This window comes from Melanotaenia boesemani, chromosome 6 (assembly GCF_017639745.1).
Source record: "Melanotaenia boesemani isolate fMelBoe1 chromosome 6, fMelBoe1.pri, whole genome shotgun sequence".
Classification (NCBI taxonomy): Eukaryota; Metazoa; Chordata; class Actinopteri; order Atheriniformes; family Melanotaeniidae; genus Melanotaenia; species Melanotaenia boesemani.
In genome coordinates, this window is record NC_055687.1 from 115,411 (window position 1) to 132,140 (window position 16,730).

The 16,730-nt window shown below is 44.4% G+C and overlaps 1 protein-coding gene across 5 annotated transcripts in view; it reads right to left on the reverse strand.

Moving 5' to 3' along the window:
- gon4lb (gon-4 like b) overlaps positions 1-16,730 on the reverse strand; it is a 125,675-nt gene extending 108,945 nt beyond the window's left edge. For 3 of the 5 annotated variants that reach the window (XR_006010634.1, XM_041986882.1, XM_041986883.1), the window contains exons 1-12: positions 16,633-16,730; positions 16,060-16,192; positions 15,841-15,980; positions 14,620-14,694; positions 10,049-10,099; positions 9,244-9,276; positions 8,163-8,264; positions 7,330-7,461; positions 2,780-3,011; positions 578-679; positions 467-507; positions 168-265 (exon numbers count right to left, since the gene is read on the reverse strand). Coding sequence is in view for 4 of the 5 variants with exons in the window: in XM_041986882.1 (XP_041842816.1) it covers positions 168-265; positions 467-507; positions 578-679; positions 2,780-3,011; positions 7,330-7,461; positions 8,163-8,264; positions 9,244-9,276; positions 10,049-10,099; positions 14,620-14,694; positions 15,841-15,980; positions 16,060-16,192; positions 16,633-16,656 (1,163 nt within the window). In the remaining variant the exon portion in view is untranslated. Of the gene's footprint in view, positions 1-167; positions 266-466; positions 508-577; positions 680-2,779; positions 3,012-7,329; positions 7,462-8,162; positions 8,265-9,243; positions 9,277-10,048; positions 10,100-14,619; positions 14,695-15,840; positions 15,981-16,059; positions 16,193-16,382; positions 16,594-16,632 lie in introns of those variants that run through there. The other 2 variants (XM_041986880.1, XM_041986881.1) reach the window with 2 other exon arrangements.

The following is a 16,730-nucleotide window of genomic DNA, read 5'->3' on the forward strand; positions in this document are numbered from 1 at the left end:
CCAATTTGGAGACTTGTCTGGTGTTATTGATGACTTTGAGACTGATGTTTTAAAACACTTATTGTTCACAATTCTCATGAGAAGTCGCTTTTTCAGGGTTTTTTAGTTCCTATCTTTTGCACCACACTGAGCACTGTCATGTCAAACACTCAGTTCAGAAGACTTACCGTAAAGCCTGAGGAACATTAAATTTAGGAGCATTCTGCAATGGAGCTTCCTCTTCTTCCCGCTCCTCATCCTCTGCAGCCACATCTTCATCCTGGAGCTGCACAATGAACATGTCATCATTGCAGGAGAACGCCATTTTGAACAGTCCATGTACTTGGAAACCGAGCATACTGTCCACAGTCTCTAGATTCTAAACCAGCAGACCTGTGGCTATTTACTCTTAAACAACAACATAAACAAAGTTTAGTCTTTGGAATGACCAAACAAAGTTTCCGTATGTGCAGTGACGAGAACTCACCGTATCAAAAAGTTCCTCCAGCAGCTCGTTCACTTCCTTCTCTGAAAAACAAAACACGTTCAGACTTAGGAAAACTAGTGGCCAAAGAAACCTTCAGACCAGAACACCTACTGGTGATCTGGACCGCCCGGTCAGTCCTGTAGTCCTCCAGATCCGGTTCATCCAGGTCCTCCCGGAAATTGTATTCAGGGTCATCTTCATCTTCAGCTTCATCTGAGAAAGAAGGAGCTTGTTTAGATGGATTCAAGATTCAATATCTTTATTGTCATTATGCAAACATAACGAAATTTTGAGGAGTCTGTCGGCTTAAGCACACATAAATCAGAAACTAGAAATATAGCAGGAACACATAAATAAGTAAAAAAAATAAAGATATAAAATTTATAAAAGATATAAGAGCGTGTCTATATTTCCAGAAATGAGAGAATTCCCAGCACAAGGGAAGAAGATGTATCTGAGTCTGGCTGTGGTGGTTGGGTTAGTTAATGTTGGGTTAATGCTCCTGTCCAGCTTTCCTCATGGAGGCGGTACTAACAGGGCGTTGCCCGGGTGGGCAGGGTCGGCTGCAGTGAGTCTGGCCCTCTTCTGGACTCGGGTGGTGTAGATGGAGTCCAGATCTGGTAGACGGCGGCCCACAATCCCCTGAGCTGTCCTCATCAGCCGGGCTAAGCTCCTCTGGTCCTGTGCAGCTGCCGTACCGTCACTCTGAGACACAGGATGCTCTCCATGGAGGTTCTGTAGAAGTTCACCAGCAGCTGAGAAGATAGTCCCCTCGCTTCACCTTCCTGAGGAAGAGGAGCCGTGGTTGGCCTTCTTCACCAGGTGGGAAGTGTTCAGTCCAGGAGAGGTCAGAGGAAATGTGGATGTCCAGGAACTTCATGCTGTCCACTCGCTCCACTGCCTCTCCGTGGATGCAGAGAGGAACGTGCTCAGTCTTCCTGGACCTCCTGGAATCTACTAGGACCTCCCTGGTCTTGCAGATTTTAGGAAGATGTGGTGATGGTTAGAACTACTCAGAACCCAGATAAGGATTCAGAGCTATAACTTAAAGATCAGGGTTGTAACATTCAGAGCAGGGTTCAGGGTTCTAATGTTCAGATCAAGGATCAGGGTAGGGCTGCTCGATTATGGGCAAAATGATAATCACGATTGTTTTGATTGAAATTTAGCTCTGGATTATTTAATACAATTAGAGAAAGAGAGATTCAGGGGGGGCAGTCAGCATGACATTTGAAGCATTGTCCGTGGTAATCCTTCCAACAGGTCCCAGTAGCTATATTTTGTCTCAGACCAGCAGCTATATTCTGCCCGGTGTGATCTAGGATGAGTCTGGAGACATTTTGTGTTCACGTTGAAATTCGCGTCAATATAATGTATTCATATAGGGATCTATGGTGCGGTTTGACCACAGGTCAGTAGCGGTGGCGAAACATTGGACTGTAGCCACGTCCTTCACACCACCCTCATCATCCAGGGCAGAGACACTCCACTAACATGGAGTCGAGCCAGCAGTGATGCCGTTTGTCCAGAGTGGTGATGAGGTTCTTAAATCTGGGTTGTTCACTGTGTTAACTGAGCTCTGATTTTTGGCGAGAATAAAGTTCTGTTTATAACGTTTGTTATCTCTCTGTGTCTCTGGAAGCTGGTGGATTATTTACTCACAAAAATTGAACATTTTTCTATTTTCTTGTGTCGCATCGTAAGCCCCCATGTGCACGTCTACATGACCGAGCGCAACATTTCACGTGCATGAATGTCGCCTGTCACTTGAATGGAGGAGGGCAGCGATTTTCGCCTCATCGCCCAAGTTCCATAGAAAATGATGGAGAAGGGGCAACGTCGTCTCCAGTCCATAACTTGATAAAGTTGTGGAATTGAAGAAATTGAATAAAACCAAAGCAGCTGGAGCTGTGGGAGGAGTCGGCAGCAGAGCGCTGCAATGCCAGCTGCGCTCAATTTGTAAAGAGTAAACTGAGAAGGAGCAAATCGTAACTGATTAAAATTTGGTTAATAGCCCATCCCTAGACCACTGTTCTAACATTCAGAACAGGTTACAGGGTTCTAACGTTTAGAACAAGGTTCAGGGTTCTAACATTTAGATCAAGGTTCAGGGTTCTAACGTTTAGAACAAGGTTCATGGCTCTAAAGTTTATATCAAGGTTCAGGGTTCTAACATTCACAACAGGGTTCAGGGTTTTAATGTTCAGATCAAGGATCAGAGTTCTAACTTTTAGATCACGGATCAGTGTTCTAACGTTTAGAACAGGGTTTGAAGTTGGCTCTAGTAGGTTCTAAACAAATATGAGTTCTGACCTTCACAATTGGGTGCCATGAGACCCTGAAGCCATTTCGTCCAATGTCGGTCCTCCTCCTTGTGGGTAGAGCTTTGCTCATACATGTCAGCTGTGATATCAGGTGCCAGAAGCTCTGCCTCCAGTTGATCCAGAGGGATGTTAATCAGAGGACGTTTAGAGCGTGTGCGGTACGCTAAACAGCTGAAGCTGTCATCATTACCACCACCATCGTCAGTTTTTCTGTCCAAAGACTGAAAGAAATAGCCAAGTCAGAAGAGACAGATGAGAAAGAGAGACAGGTGAGAACAGACAGGTGAAAACGGTCACAACTGCACAGGTATTCATACTTTTCTCCATTCACCATCAGTTCTCTGAAAACAAAATATTTAGGAAACTCATTGTTACAGGCTGTCAACTGTAAACAGTGTTGATTGGAGGTCTGTCAACTAATAAGGAGAATCCGATATAAATGAGGTGGACTGGGACAAGTGGACTGGTACGTCAGTATAAAGGAGGTGGATTGGGACCTCAGCATAAAGGCGGTGGATTGGGACAGGTGGATTGGGACATGTGGACTGGGACGTCAGTATAAAGGAGGTGGATTGGGACAGGTGGATTGAGACATGTGGACTGGGACGTCAGCATAAAGGAGGTGGATTGGATAGATGGACTGGGAGGTCAGTATAGAAGAGGTGGATTGGGACAGATGGACTGCTACATTAGCATAAAGGAGGGGGATTGGGACAGGTGGATTGGGAGATGTTGACTGGGACGGCAGTATAAAGGAGGTGGATTGGGACAAGTGGACTGGGATGTCAGTATAAAGGAGGTGGATTGGATAGGTGGACTGGGACGTCAGTATAAAGAAGGTGGATTGGGACCTCAGCACAAAGGAGGTGGACTGGGACGTCAGTATAAACGAAGAGGATCGGGACAGGTGGACTGGTACATCATCATAGAGGAGGTGGATTGGGACCTCAGCATAAAGGAGGTGGACTGGGACAGGTGGAATGCGACATGTGGACTTGGACGTCAGTGTAAAGGAGGTGGATTGGGACAGGTGGGCTTGGGATGTCAGTATAAAGGAGGTGGATTGGGACAGGTGGACTGGGACCTCAGTATAAAGGAGTTGGATTTGAACAGGTGGACTTGGACGTCAGTACAAAGAAGGTGGATTGAGACAAGTTGATTGGGACATCAGTATAAAGCAGGTGGATTGGAACAGGTGGACTTGGACGTCAGTATAAACGAGGTGGATTGGGACTGGTGGATTAGGACATCAGTATAAAGGAGGTGGATTGGGACATCAGTATAAAGGAGGTGGATTGGGACCGGTGGATTGGGACATCAGTATAAAGGAGGTGGATTGGAACCGGTGGATTGGGACATCAGTATAAACGAGGTGGATTGGAACCGGTGGATTGGGACATCAGTATAAAGGAGGTGGATTGGGACAAGTTGATTGGGACATCAGTATAAAGCAGGTGGATTGGAACAGGTGGACTTGGACGTCAGTATAAACGAGGTGGATTGGGAACGGTGGATTGGGACATCAGTATAAAGGAGGTGGATTGGAACAGGTGAATTGGGACATCAGTATAAAGGAGGTGGATTGGGACCGGTGGATTGGGACATCAGTATAAAGGAGGTGGATTGGAACCGGTGGATTGGGACATCAGTATAAAGGAGGTGGATTGGGAACGGTGGATTGGGACATCAGTATAAAGAATGTGGATTGGGACCGGTGGATTGGGACATCAGTATAAACGAGGTGGATTGGGAACGGTGGATTGGGACATCAGTATAAAGGAGGTGGATTGGAACAGGTGAATTGGGACATCAGTATAAAGGAGGTGGATTGGAACCGGTGGATTGGGACGTCAGTATAAAGAAGGTGGATTTGGACGTAACTTTAGTGCTTAGAGCAGTAGTGCAGAATCATAAAATATGTACAAGTTGTTTCTGGAACCCTCATTTTAATGTTGGTTATTGACTGAACCTGTGTAAAGGCAACACGTCAACATTCATTTTTCACATTGGATCATTCTCTAAGTCTATCTGTGCTCGGAGTGGGTTGTTTCACCCATGTGGTTTAAAGGGGCTAATCACCCAACCCACCATCAGATCTGAGCGGTTCATCCGGCTGATGCCCCGGCTGATCACCGGTTTAAATGGAGAGAAAAGTCCGGCCACCATCGCTCGGTCACCTGGGCAGTAATTGGGGCGGACCCAGTGAGGGCACTGATACAGGGAGCAGTTATCAGGCTTCTGATTCCCGGGAAGCAGTAATGTTTTTTTTCAGTCTTCTGATTGGTCATCAAGGCTTAAAAGACGGCGCTACAACACCTACCTACTGATCCTGACGAGTTTTAATCATGTCGATGTTGGTGTGGACGGAACAAACCAGAGGCCTGTACGATGAAGCTAGATTTGTACTTGCGCGGCATCTGCATTCGGTAGGGTCCGTGCAGCTCAACGTTTAGTAAATTTGAAATATTAACAATGTGGGAGAAACATGGGTGTCTTTTTGACTCTGAGCTGGATTTTATTCCACACATCACAAATATAACAAAACATGATTTTACCGTCTTAAAAACATCACAGAGTCTCTCATTCGTCTCTATTACCAGCAGTGAGGTGCTGATACTTTTACTTCTAGTAGAAGAGATGACTGTAACGTCCTGCTCTCTGGTCTCTGACCTGCAGCTACTCCAGAACTCGGCAGCAGAGTTCTGACGAGGACCAGAGGGACCACATCACACCAGCTTTAAATGGCTGCATCGGCTCCCCAAGCATTTCAGGATGATTTTAAGCTTCTTTTACTGGTTTCTAAATGTCGTCATGATCTTGGACATTCTTATTTATCAGACCTGCTTTTAGATTATGAACCCTCACGGTCCCTGAGGTCCTCTGGTACCGGCCTCTTAGTTGTTCCTACAGTCAGAACCAGGACTTCTGGTGAGGCCTCGGTCCACCACTACGGACCTGGACTGGACCAGCCTGCCAGGGAACCTCAGGGCTGCAGAGACCGTTGATGTTTTAGCATTCAGCTGAATTTCTTTTGATTTTGTTTAGATTTTTTTTACTTATCTTATTATATCTTTTTTTCTATTTATTTAAAATACCACCCATTTCTGTGGTTCTCTGTTTTATTGTTCTGTTTTACCCAAGAACACAGTTTTTACTAATTCCTTTATTTTTTATTTTTATTTTAATATTTTCCTGAACTCCTTTATCTGTATTTTTATTCTTGTGGCTCTTATCAGTTCTTAATGTTTCTAAGTTTATTTTATCTTGTTTTAACTGTTTAACTCCAGTGTTTCCTCCTGGAGATGTCCATGTTGGTGGCGGATGGTGAGAGGATGAGTTTTTAGGGACAGATAAAGAAATGAAGCCTGGTCTCTGAGAGCTGTGAAGAAGGTTTCTGTCCTTGATCTGGACTTGTTCCCGTTTAGCTCCACCAGGGCTTATCTGAGATCATGAGCTTAATAATAAAGCCCACACATGGCAGACCTGCAGAGCCAGGAATTTATGGAACCACAGCTACTCGTTGTGTCACGTTATCCCAATGATCCCTATCTCCCCACAGTAAAGAGTGATGTCCGCTCTTATTGTCCGATGAATTAACGTTGTATAATCTGACAAATTTTTAGAGTCAGCAACTTCCTGCCAGCATTCTTTCCTGGCTGTTGCTACGGCAACAGTGATGCTTCTGGCCTGGATGATGTGTTTAATTCTTCATATTTGTGAAGAATAAGGGTTTGCTTCTCCACAGTGAAGTAGCTGCTCTGCAGGGTTTCTCTGTGATTGGCCAGACGCTGCAGACTCCGCCCCTTCTATATGAGTGCTCTGATGGAAAACCCTGGTTTAACTACCGAGTTGATAACCAGCTTCGCTGCTGATCAGGATCCTGAAGGTATGGGTAATAGGGCTGCAGTGATTAGTCGATGTTGTCGACAATAAAAATAGTTGACAACGAATTTAGCTGTCGACTATTGTCGAAAAAAAAAAAAAAAACTACCGAGTGAGACATCGTCTTTTAATCCTATCTCTGCTGAGAGTTGCACAATGCACATGCGCAAAGAGGGGAAAAAATATAGTGAGACATCTTCTTCTTTTTTTATCTCTGCTGAGAGTTGCACAAGCGCAATAAAGTCCGCCTGGGGAAAAATATGGTGGCAGACCAGGGAGGAAAACCGCGGTGGAGAACGTTAAAAGTCTGGGATAACTTCACATTAAACTTACAAAATAAATTAAATACATGTGAGATTTGTAAAGCGGACCTTGTGTACCACGGAAGTACGTCTGCAATGCTCGAACATTTAAAGAGGAGGCACGTCGGACTTACTTAACAACCTCATGCAAGATTTCAAAGCTGAAAGTGAAATAAGATCCATTTATAATAATCATGAGATACATAATCCGAATGGTCGACTAGTCGTTTTAATAGTCGGTGACTAATCGACCATCAGAATGTCATTAGTTGCAGCCCTACTGGGTAAGTTAACCAGGTAACAGAGATATCCGGGTATGTAAATCACGCTTTGTCACACAGGCCTCAGGTGTTACCTGATCATAGGTGTGGGTGAGGCTGCTGTCCAGCTCCTCCTCCACAGCAGTCAGCCTCTCCATGAAGGAGCTTTCAGCAGGTAGGGCACAGGTGAAATTTGTCACCTGTTCCCTCAGGTGCTCTGCAGAACTCTACAAAGGTGAGAAGTGAAACGGTGAACGTTACTCTACAGAAAGGGTCACATGTTTCTCATTCAGCACTTCAGCCACCTCCTACATACGTGATGTAGACATGAGCAGGATTACTCCGACTGGTTTACAGGCAGAAGCACGCTTCCGTAAAACCAGCGCTCCTTCTTTCTGTGAAGTTAAATATTCTATCATGGCCACAACAGGCAGAACATTATCCTCAGAATTACAGCCAGCAACTATAACTCCTTCGTCAATAAACCTGATGAGAATACATCCTCCGCTGGTGAGGTGAAACCAGCGGAGGAGGGAAGAAGAAGGGAAACAACCAACCAAAGTTAGATCGCTGCAGGCCCGATGTCTAGCGATGAACTGCTCAAGGAAAATCTAAAATCTGGTATTTCTACTGGCAGGTTAAAGTTCACACAACCACAAAATAGAGTTGTACAAAGAAAAACCACAGCAAACGTCTACGGGGTCCACCAGAGAAATGCAGATGTTAGATAACGTCCTTCCAAACACATTAACAGGGGACCAAAACCCTTAAATTAACAGAGAAATGCTTATAAACCCAACATGGTTTCATAGTTACCAGCTGCCTTCACATCAGCTGACGTCCAGCTAGAACACAATGCTGCTCCGCTTATTACTGAACCAAGTTCACGACTATATACACACAATATGCCAGATCAGCCTTCACCCACCTCTTCCTCCTCTTCCTCATCCTCCTCTTCCTCATCAGGACAATATTCTTCATCAGATGAGTCTTCATCTTCTTCCAGCTGGATGTCGACAAACTGTGGAGGCTGAGGGAAAGGAGGAGGAGGAGGATTGGGACGTGGAGGAAGAGAGTGAGGAAGAGTAGGAAGATGACAATGATGATAATGATGAGGAGGAGAGATGGAGGATGAGGAGGAGAGATGCAGGATGAGGAGGAGAGATGGAAGAAGAGGAGGAGAGATGGAGGAGGAGAGATGTAGGATGAGGATGAGGAGGAGAGATGGAGGATGAGGAGGAGAGATGCAGAATGAGGAGGAGAGATGGAGGATGAGGAGAAGAGATGGAGGATGAGGAGGAGAGATGGAGGATGAAGAGGGGAGATGGAGGATGAAGAGGAGAGATGGAGGACGAGGAGAGTAGAGGATGAGGAGGAGAGATGGAGGATAAGGTGGAGAGTAGAGGATGAAGAGGAGAGATGGAGGGTGAGGAGGAGAGATGGAGGATGAAGAGGGGAGATGGAGGATGAGGAGGAGAGTAGAGGATGAAGAGGCAAGATGGAGGATGAGGAGGAGAGATGGAGGATGAGGAGCAGAGATGGAGGACGAGGAGAGTAGAGGATGAGGAGGAGAGATGGAGGATGAGGAGAAGAGTAGAGGATGAGGAGACTAGAGGATGAGGAGGAGAGATGGAGGATGAGGTGGAGAGAAGAGGATGAAGAGGAGAGATGAAGGATGAGGAGAAGAGTAGAGGATGAGGAGAGTAGAGGATGAGGAGGAGAGATGGAGGATGAGGAGGAGAGATGGAGGACGAGGAGAGTAGAGGATGAGGAGGAGAGATGGAGGATGAGGTGGAGAGTAGAGGATGAAGAGGAGAGATGAAGGATGAGGAGAAGAGTAGAGGATGAGGAGAGTAGAGGATGAGGAGGAGAGATGGAGGATGAGGTGGAGAGTAGAAGATGAAGAGGAGAGATGGAGGATGAGGAGAAGAGTAGAGGATGAGGAGGAGAGATGGAGGATGAGGAGGAGAGTAGAGGATGAGGAGAAGAGTAGAGGATGAGGAGTTTACCTTCATCACTGGGGACAGTCTCCAGTTTCCAGGCTGGAAGTAAAACAGAAGTTTAAGGCAAATCGTTTCTGACTCTGTAAAATCGGTTCGACACACCAGAGGCGATGTCGCTCCTTCTCCATTTGTTTCCTATGGAACCTGCATATTGAGGTGAAATCACCGTCCTCCTCCAGCGCATATGAAATGTTGCGCTCGTTCATGTAGACGTGCACACAGGGCTGAGACACGACACAAGAAAATAGAAAAATGTTCAATTTTGTGAGTAAATAATCCAGCATCTCCCAGAGACACAGAGAGATAACAAACGTTATAAACAGAACTGTTTTTCTTTTTGTCGCTGTCGCCTGGCGCTATGGATGGACCAATGAGAGCAGGCTGGACGGCGCAGTCTGCAAACACTTTGAACATGGAAGAATATTTTAGCTGAATAAAAGGCAGCCGAGTGGCGCCAGAGTGGATTAGTCCGAACGTAGGTTCTGGATTGATCTAGATCAGCCTTGAGGTCCATCAAATGATGACATTCACGATGCTGTTTCCTATTTTGTAAACCCAGATGAACCCAGAGTTGTCTTTCTTTTATACCATAAACAGCAAGAATCTTCTGACTCTCCATCTGTCATACTTTGTTACGTCACGGACTGGTTTAGAATATTTTAAAATCCCCACCAATATCATAACCAATCAAATTTCTTGGAGAAAGGCGATCTTAGAGCGCGGTGCACGGCTCTGCTGCCGTCGCTGTTGTTGGTCGCCTCCCGTGTGTCGAGCCCTTTAGGGTTAGGCACATTGGTTCTGATTAGCTCACCTTTCCGCAATGAGCTGCCTGTTTCACTCTGGACCGGGTCATCTTGGGCTCCTGACGGAAGACAGAATATTCAGTTCTGAGGTCAGGTATTGATAAATGATCAGGTATTGATAACAGAACTAGGGTGTTGATATGGGTCAGATCAGCTTCAGGTAGAACATAATGACATCTCATCCTATAAAACAGGTGTGTTCAGCTGATGAAGATTTTCAAAAATCTTCTGGATCTAACTTCATCTGGTCTTGATCTGGTCTCAACCTGGGGAGTGTTCCACGAAGCTGGATGAAGGGAAAGCCGGGCATATCTTTATAAGTTTGGCTCATTTAATCCAGAGTTCCGTTCCATCAACGTGGTTTATGTGAATGCTGCTGAGTAACCATGGTAACTCATGCACCAGAACTAGCCTCCTCGGGGCAGGCTAACGTTTAGCTTAGCTTAGCTGTGTATCAAAGGTCTGATACAGACTCTCTAAAGAAAGTTCCACCTGGTAGAACGCTGTTCCGCCTCATTCTGGTATAAAATAAACACCTGTTATCATTTCACTACTTTGGCTGGAATAATCAATAAATCTGTCAGCGCCATGCAACTAAAGAAACACGACGAACATGAAACTAAATTAAAAAGAACATGGTAAACTAATTAATACTTTATTAACCCCCCTCCCCAGGTTCAGGAACCCCGACCTCCACTGCCTCTGGTTGGCTAACAGTAAAACTGGGATCAGCTGAGAGCTTTAAAGAGAGAGAAAGCGAAAGCTGATCTAAAGAGATGGACGGAGAAAGATATACAGACGCTCGTCATAAAATGAGAATATCATGAAAAAGTTGATTTATTTCAGTAATTCCATTCAAAAATTGAAACTTGTAAAATGTCGACATTCATTCCTCAGAGACTGACATATTTAAATGTTTATTTCTTTGAATTTTGATGATTATAACTGACAACAAATGAAAACCCCAAATTCAATATCTGAGAAAATTTGAATATTAGTTAAGACCGATGCAAAAAAAGGATTTCTAGAAATGTTGGCCCACTGAAAAGTATGAACATGTAAAGTATGAACATGTAAAGTATGAACACGTAAAGTATGAACATGTAAAGTACAAACATGTAAAGTACGAACATGTAAAGTACGAACATGTAAAGTACAAACATGAAAAGTACGAAAATGTAAAGTACGAACATGTAAAGTATGAACATGAAAAGTATAAGTATGAACACGTAAAGTATGAACACGAAAAGTATGAACACGAAAAGTATGAACACGTAAAGTATGAACATGAAAAGTATGAACACGTAACGTATGACACGTAAAGTATGAACACGAAAAGTATGAACATGTAAAGTACAAACATGTAAAGTATGAACATGTAAAGTACGAACATGAAAAGTACAAAAATGTAAAGTACGAAAATGTAAAGTACGAACATGTAAAGTATGAACATGAAAAGTATAAGTATGAACACGTAAAGTATGAACATGTAAAGTACAAACATGTAAAGTACGAACATGTAAAGTGCTAACATGTAAAGTACGAACATGTAAAGTACGAAAATGTAAAGTACGAACATGTAAAGTACGAAAATGTAAAGTACGAACATGTAAAGTATGAACACGAAAAGTATGAACACGTAAAGTATGAACATGTAAAGTACAAACACGTAAAGTATGAACATGTAAAGTACGAACATGTAAAGTACGAACATGAAAAGTACGAAAATGTAAAGTACGAACATGTAAAGTATGAACATGAAAAGTATAAGTATGAACACGTAAAGTATGAACACGTAACGTATGACACGTAAAGTATGACACGTAAAGTATGAACACGAAAAGTATGAACATGTAAAGTACAAACATGTAAAGTATGAACATGTAAAGTACGAACATGAAAAGTACGAAAATGTAAAGTACGAAAATGTAAAGTACGAAAATGTAAAGTACGAACATGTAAAGTATGAACATGAAAAGTATAAGTATGAACACGTAAAGTATGAACATGTAAAGTATGAACACGAAAAGTATGAACATGTGAAGTATGAACATGTAAAGTATGGGACATGTAAAGTATGACACGTAAAGTATGACCACGTAAAGTATGAACACGTAACGTATGACACGTAACGTATGACACGTAAAGTATGAACATGTAAAGTATGAACACATAAAGTATGACACGTAAAGTATGAACATGTAAAGTATGAACACATAAAGTATGACACGTAAAGTATGAACACGTAAAGTATGAACACGTAAAGTATGAACATGAAAAGTATGAACATGAAAAGTATGAACATATAAAGTATGAACATATAAAGTATGAACATGTAAAGTACAAACATGTAAAGTACGAACATGTAAAGTACTTTACACTCCACCTCAACAACATGGAGTCTCTCCTCTCTTCCTCCAGATTCTGGGACCTTGATTTTCAAAGGTCATCAATATTTCCTTCATCAGAGAACATAACTTTGGACACTCAGCAGCAGCCCAGTCCTTTTTGTCTTTAGCCCAGGCGAGACGCTTCTGTCTCTTGTTCCAGAGTGGCTTGACACCAGGAAAGCGACAGCTGAAACCACGTCTTGATACGTCTGTGCTGGTGGTTCCTGAAACACCGACTCCAGCTGCAGTCCACTCTTTGTGAATCTCCCCCACATGTTTGAATGGGTTTCGTTCCACAACCCTCTCCAGGGTGCGGTTTGCTTGTACACTTTTTTCTACACATCTTTTCCTTCCCTTCGCCTCTATTAATTTTCATGGACACAGAGCTCTGTGAACATCCAGCCTCTTTAGCATCAACCTTTGTGTCTTCCCTCCTTGTACAAGGTGTCAATGCTCGTCTTTTGGACAACTGTCAGGTCAGCAGTCGTCCCCATGATTGTGTAGCCAACAGAACTAAACAGACCATTTAAAGGCCTTTGCAGGTGTTTTGAGTTAATTATCTTATTTTAGTGGGGCACCAGGTGTCTTCAATATTGAACCTTTCCACAACATTCTAATTTTCTGAGATTCTCAATTTGGGGTTTTCATTAGTTGTCAGTTATAACCATCAGAATTAAAAGAAATACGTCTGTGAGGAATAAATGTCAGGTACGCTTTGCTGGTAAGATGCTGCTGTTGATGTAACAGTGCAGAGTTAATGTAGGTCACACACGCACGCGCGTGCACACACACACACACTCACACGATAATCACAAAGATGATGCATATTGATTATTGGGTTATTAATAAACTGAGCAGGGCAGCAGTGAAATATACAGCAGTGACGTGCGGTCAGGAGGCAGGGGGCACCTCAAGGGGGGCGTAGTTTCATGCTGGTGGATGAATTGTGAAATAAGCTCTTTTCGGTTCTTACAATGTAAATCTGACTCCAGAGGAGTCGGTGCCTCACCAGCCATGAACCCACCGCACGTCACTGATCTCCATCAGCTTTCTTTGTTCAGCTGCTGAGAAAATGAAGCTCTCGGTTTGCTCTCTTTTTCTGCAGCTCCTCTTATTCTATTCTAATAGAATAGAATGGAATAGCAGCTACTGAGGAACACTCAGTAGCTGCTATTCTATTCTAATAGAATAGAATAAAACAGCAGCTACTGAGGAACACTCAGATGGTCTCGGAAAAAGGCAACTAGAGCTCAACCAAACTGGTCCTGGTCCGTTTAGAGCAGCTTCAACTCAATAAAACTTCAGGAAACATCTGCAGCAGACAGAAACCGGACCGAATGAACATGGAACTGGGACTGACTGCACTTAGTAAGGACGAGTTGGAATTAATCCGGCTGCAGACGATGCTCCAGAGGAGGAGACGGACACGTGCACCTGTGGTTGCTATGGTTACTATCTTGCTAGGTCTCATTGATCCTTGCTGCGTGACACCTGTTCCTTTCTTCAGTTCTCATTGGACCTCTTCCTAATGGTCCAGGTATCAGTCTGCTGCTACTGGACTGAAGCTGGTTCATAGAGAACGCCTCATGGTCTTTAAGTCATGGCGGGATTTGGTGATTACACGCACAGATTAAACATACAAACACAACTTGAAAAAATCTTGGGACAAAAGATTTTCCATGTGAAAAAGCCCTGATTCTAGTTCTGATCATTTAGTGAAACTATAAAAACAACATATAAATTATTATAAATGAAAATGATACTAAAGTATATAAATTAAAATGAAAAGGCTGGATGGGCAGGCGGGACTGGTAAATGGGCGGGGCTAGCTCACTGGGCCACCTCTGATGAAGACGGAAGACAGTGGAAACATGCCAGGCAGGCGTATGATAAAACTCAGTGTTTGATAAGATGAAACTATATCAGCTATGGATAGAAGTTGGCTTCATGTTTCTGGTAAATGGTCTGTATTTATATAGTGCTTTTACCCAAAACGCTTTACATGTACATCACCCACACATTCACACACTGATGGCGGAAGCTGCCGTGCAAGGCCTCGACATGGGCTTGAGAGGCCGGGATTGAACCGCAACCCTCAGGTTACAGGACGACCACTCTACCCACTGAGCCACGCCGCCCCTTAGCTACAGTTTTAAGGTGGAATTCAGACCACTAAGAAAAAAACTCACAAACATGGGGAGGTCCTGAGTGTCCCTGATGGCTGCTTTCATCATGGCCACCACCCGCTCGTGAGTTATCACCTCCTGGAAAAGACGAGATGTGACACAGTGTGGAGAGGAAACAAAGGTTTGTCATACCAGGATATAAAGAGGAATCTTCTAGTCTCAGAGCAAGATTAAAATCCCGGTCTGGACCTTTAGACTGAAGATCACTGATATTCTTGACCCACATTTCTGGCTGTGACCCTCCCCAGAAAACCTTAAATGCCACAGGTCATGTTTGTTTTCCAGGTCGGAAACACCAGCCGCTGCATGGCGACAGCTCTGTACGGGCCGTCCTAATGGGCTGTTTCTAGTCCCCTGCTGACCCCTCGTGGCCTTTCCTCTACGCCATACAGGACTTGTGTTATCATACTTCTGCCCATCACACACAGTCAGATCCCAACAGGTACATCGGGAGGTAACGTGGGCTTCAGCATCTTGCCCAAGGACACTTCGGCATGTAGCCAGGAATCGATCTACCAAATTTCCAGCAACTTTTCGTCCTGAGCTACAGCCACCCCACACAAGGTGTGATTTAAAGGTTTTCCACGCTGTGTGGGCTGTGCTGGTGATCAGAATCTGATCAGAGGTAGGCCTGTCGTGTTAAGCAATAAGTCAATTAATTGCACAGTAAGAAAAAAATGAGCGCGATGAGTTTGCCGGCCAGGATAATTTTCCTTTTGTTTTTTTTTTCCTCTTGCTGTCTTACTTTACCATAGACTGTGTATAACAACAGGTTTCACTAAAGAGCATCTTGACTGAACGCTCTCGTTTCTTGCGGAGTGATTTCTCTGGTGTCATACGTGACAGCAGCATGTTGCAGCACGACACCGTGGTGACCCACTAACCTGTGTGAGCCAGTACGCCCTATTTGTTTTACAGGGCTGCCAACTCTCACGCCCTGGCCGTGAGACTTCTCACGCTAAACCTCCGATTTCTCACGCTGAAATACACATCAAGAGCAATGCCGGCTAATCATAAGGTTCGGGAGAATTCCCAGTGGGCCGCGTTCCTTTTGGGCCGGTGTTCCAGCGTGTGTGAAAAAGGCGCAGCGTCACGTCGCAGCCGCAGCAGCAAAATGTTATGGCGACAGGCCTAATCAGAGATCAATAAGTTGATTAGTTGGACTTCCTGATGTTACCACCTGGTGAGGACCAGGTGAGTTTTACATGTGTGTGTGTTCCTCACATGCAGGATTGCGCGCACGTTGCTGGACGTCAGGTTGTGCTGTTTGGACTTCCTGTCCAGGTCAATGTCTAGTCGTCCCAGCTCGTCCTCATTGGACCAGGTCTCCATAGCAACTGGTTCCTCAGCTACCATCCCTTGACCTGAGCGTGAGACAGACAACTCTTCAGGTGTGCTCCCCCTCTATCAGTTAAGAACTACTTGTCCACCACATTCAGTTACCTGAAATAGGTGTTCCTTCCTTTTCCTGTCTGAGCTCTGGTGGTCCGGGTGTGGAATCGCCCCCTGTCCGTCTCACAGACTTAACCCCCAGAGGACAGACGTCTTCCTCGGCAGGACGCCTTTGTTCCACCCTCTGAAACACAAAGAGAACAACCAATCAGAGACAGGCCAATCACAGAGGGAACATTTATGATTTTAGTTCAATAGCTTCATGGTCAAATGGTCTAATAACACCAAACTGTTCTGGATAATGTTGATGTCTTTTCTCCAACATGGACCCTCCGGTCTCCGGGAGACCTGCAAACCTTTTTCTCGTCACTAACCTGGAGACATGCGGACTAATCAACACCTTTTAGAACTTAATGAAACCTCTACGAGTCTGCTCAGATTTATAGAAAAGGCTGAATTATCTTAGCGTCATGATTAGATGGTAGAGAATCCGGGCTCCAGGACTCTGGCTGTAAGTAAGCTGCTCGCCGACGGCTAACACAAAGCAGAGCTTAGATTTCCAACAGAAAATCACCGAACCGGAACCACGGAGGACCACAACCAGACCGCTAAAGAAGAACTTACCGTCAGACAGGGGGCCGTGGACATCGTGACTCACATCAATACCGTCCGTTACTTCTCTTCGGTTCTAAGGCTTCCTGTTCCGGTCAGAACATTTACAC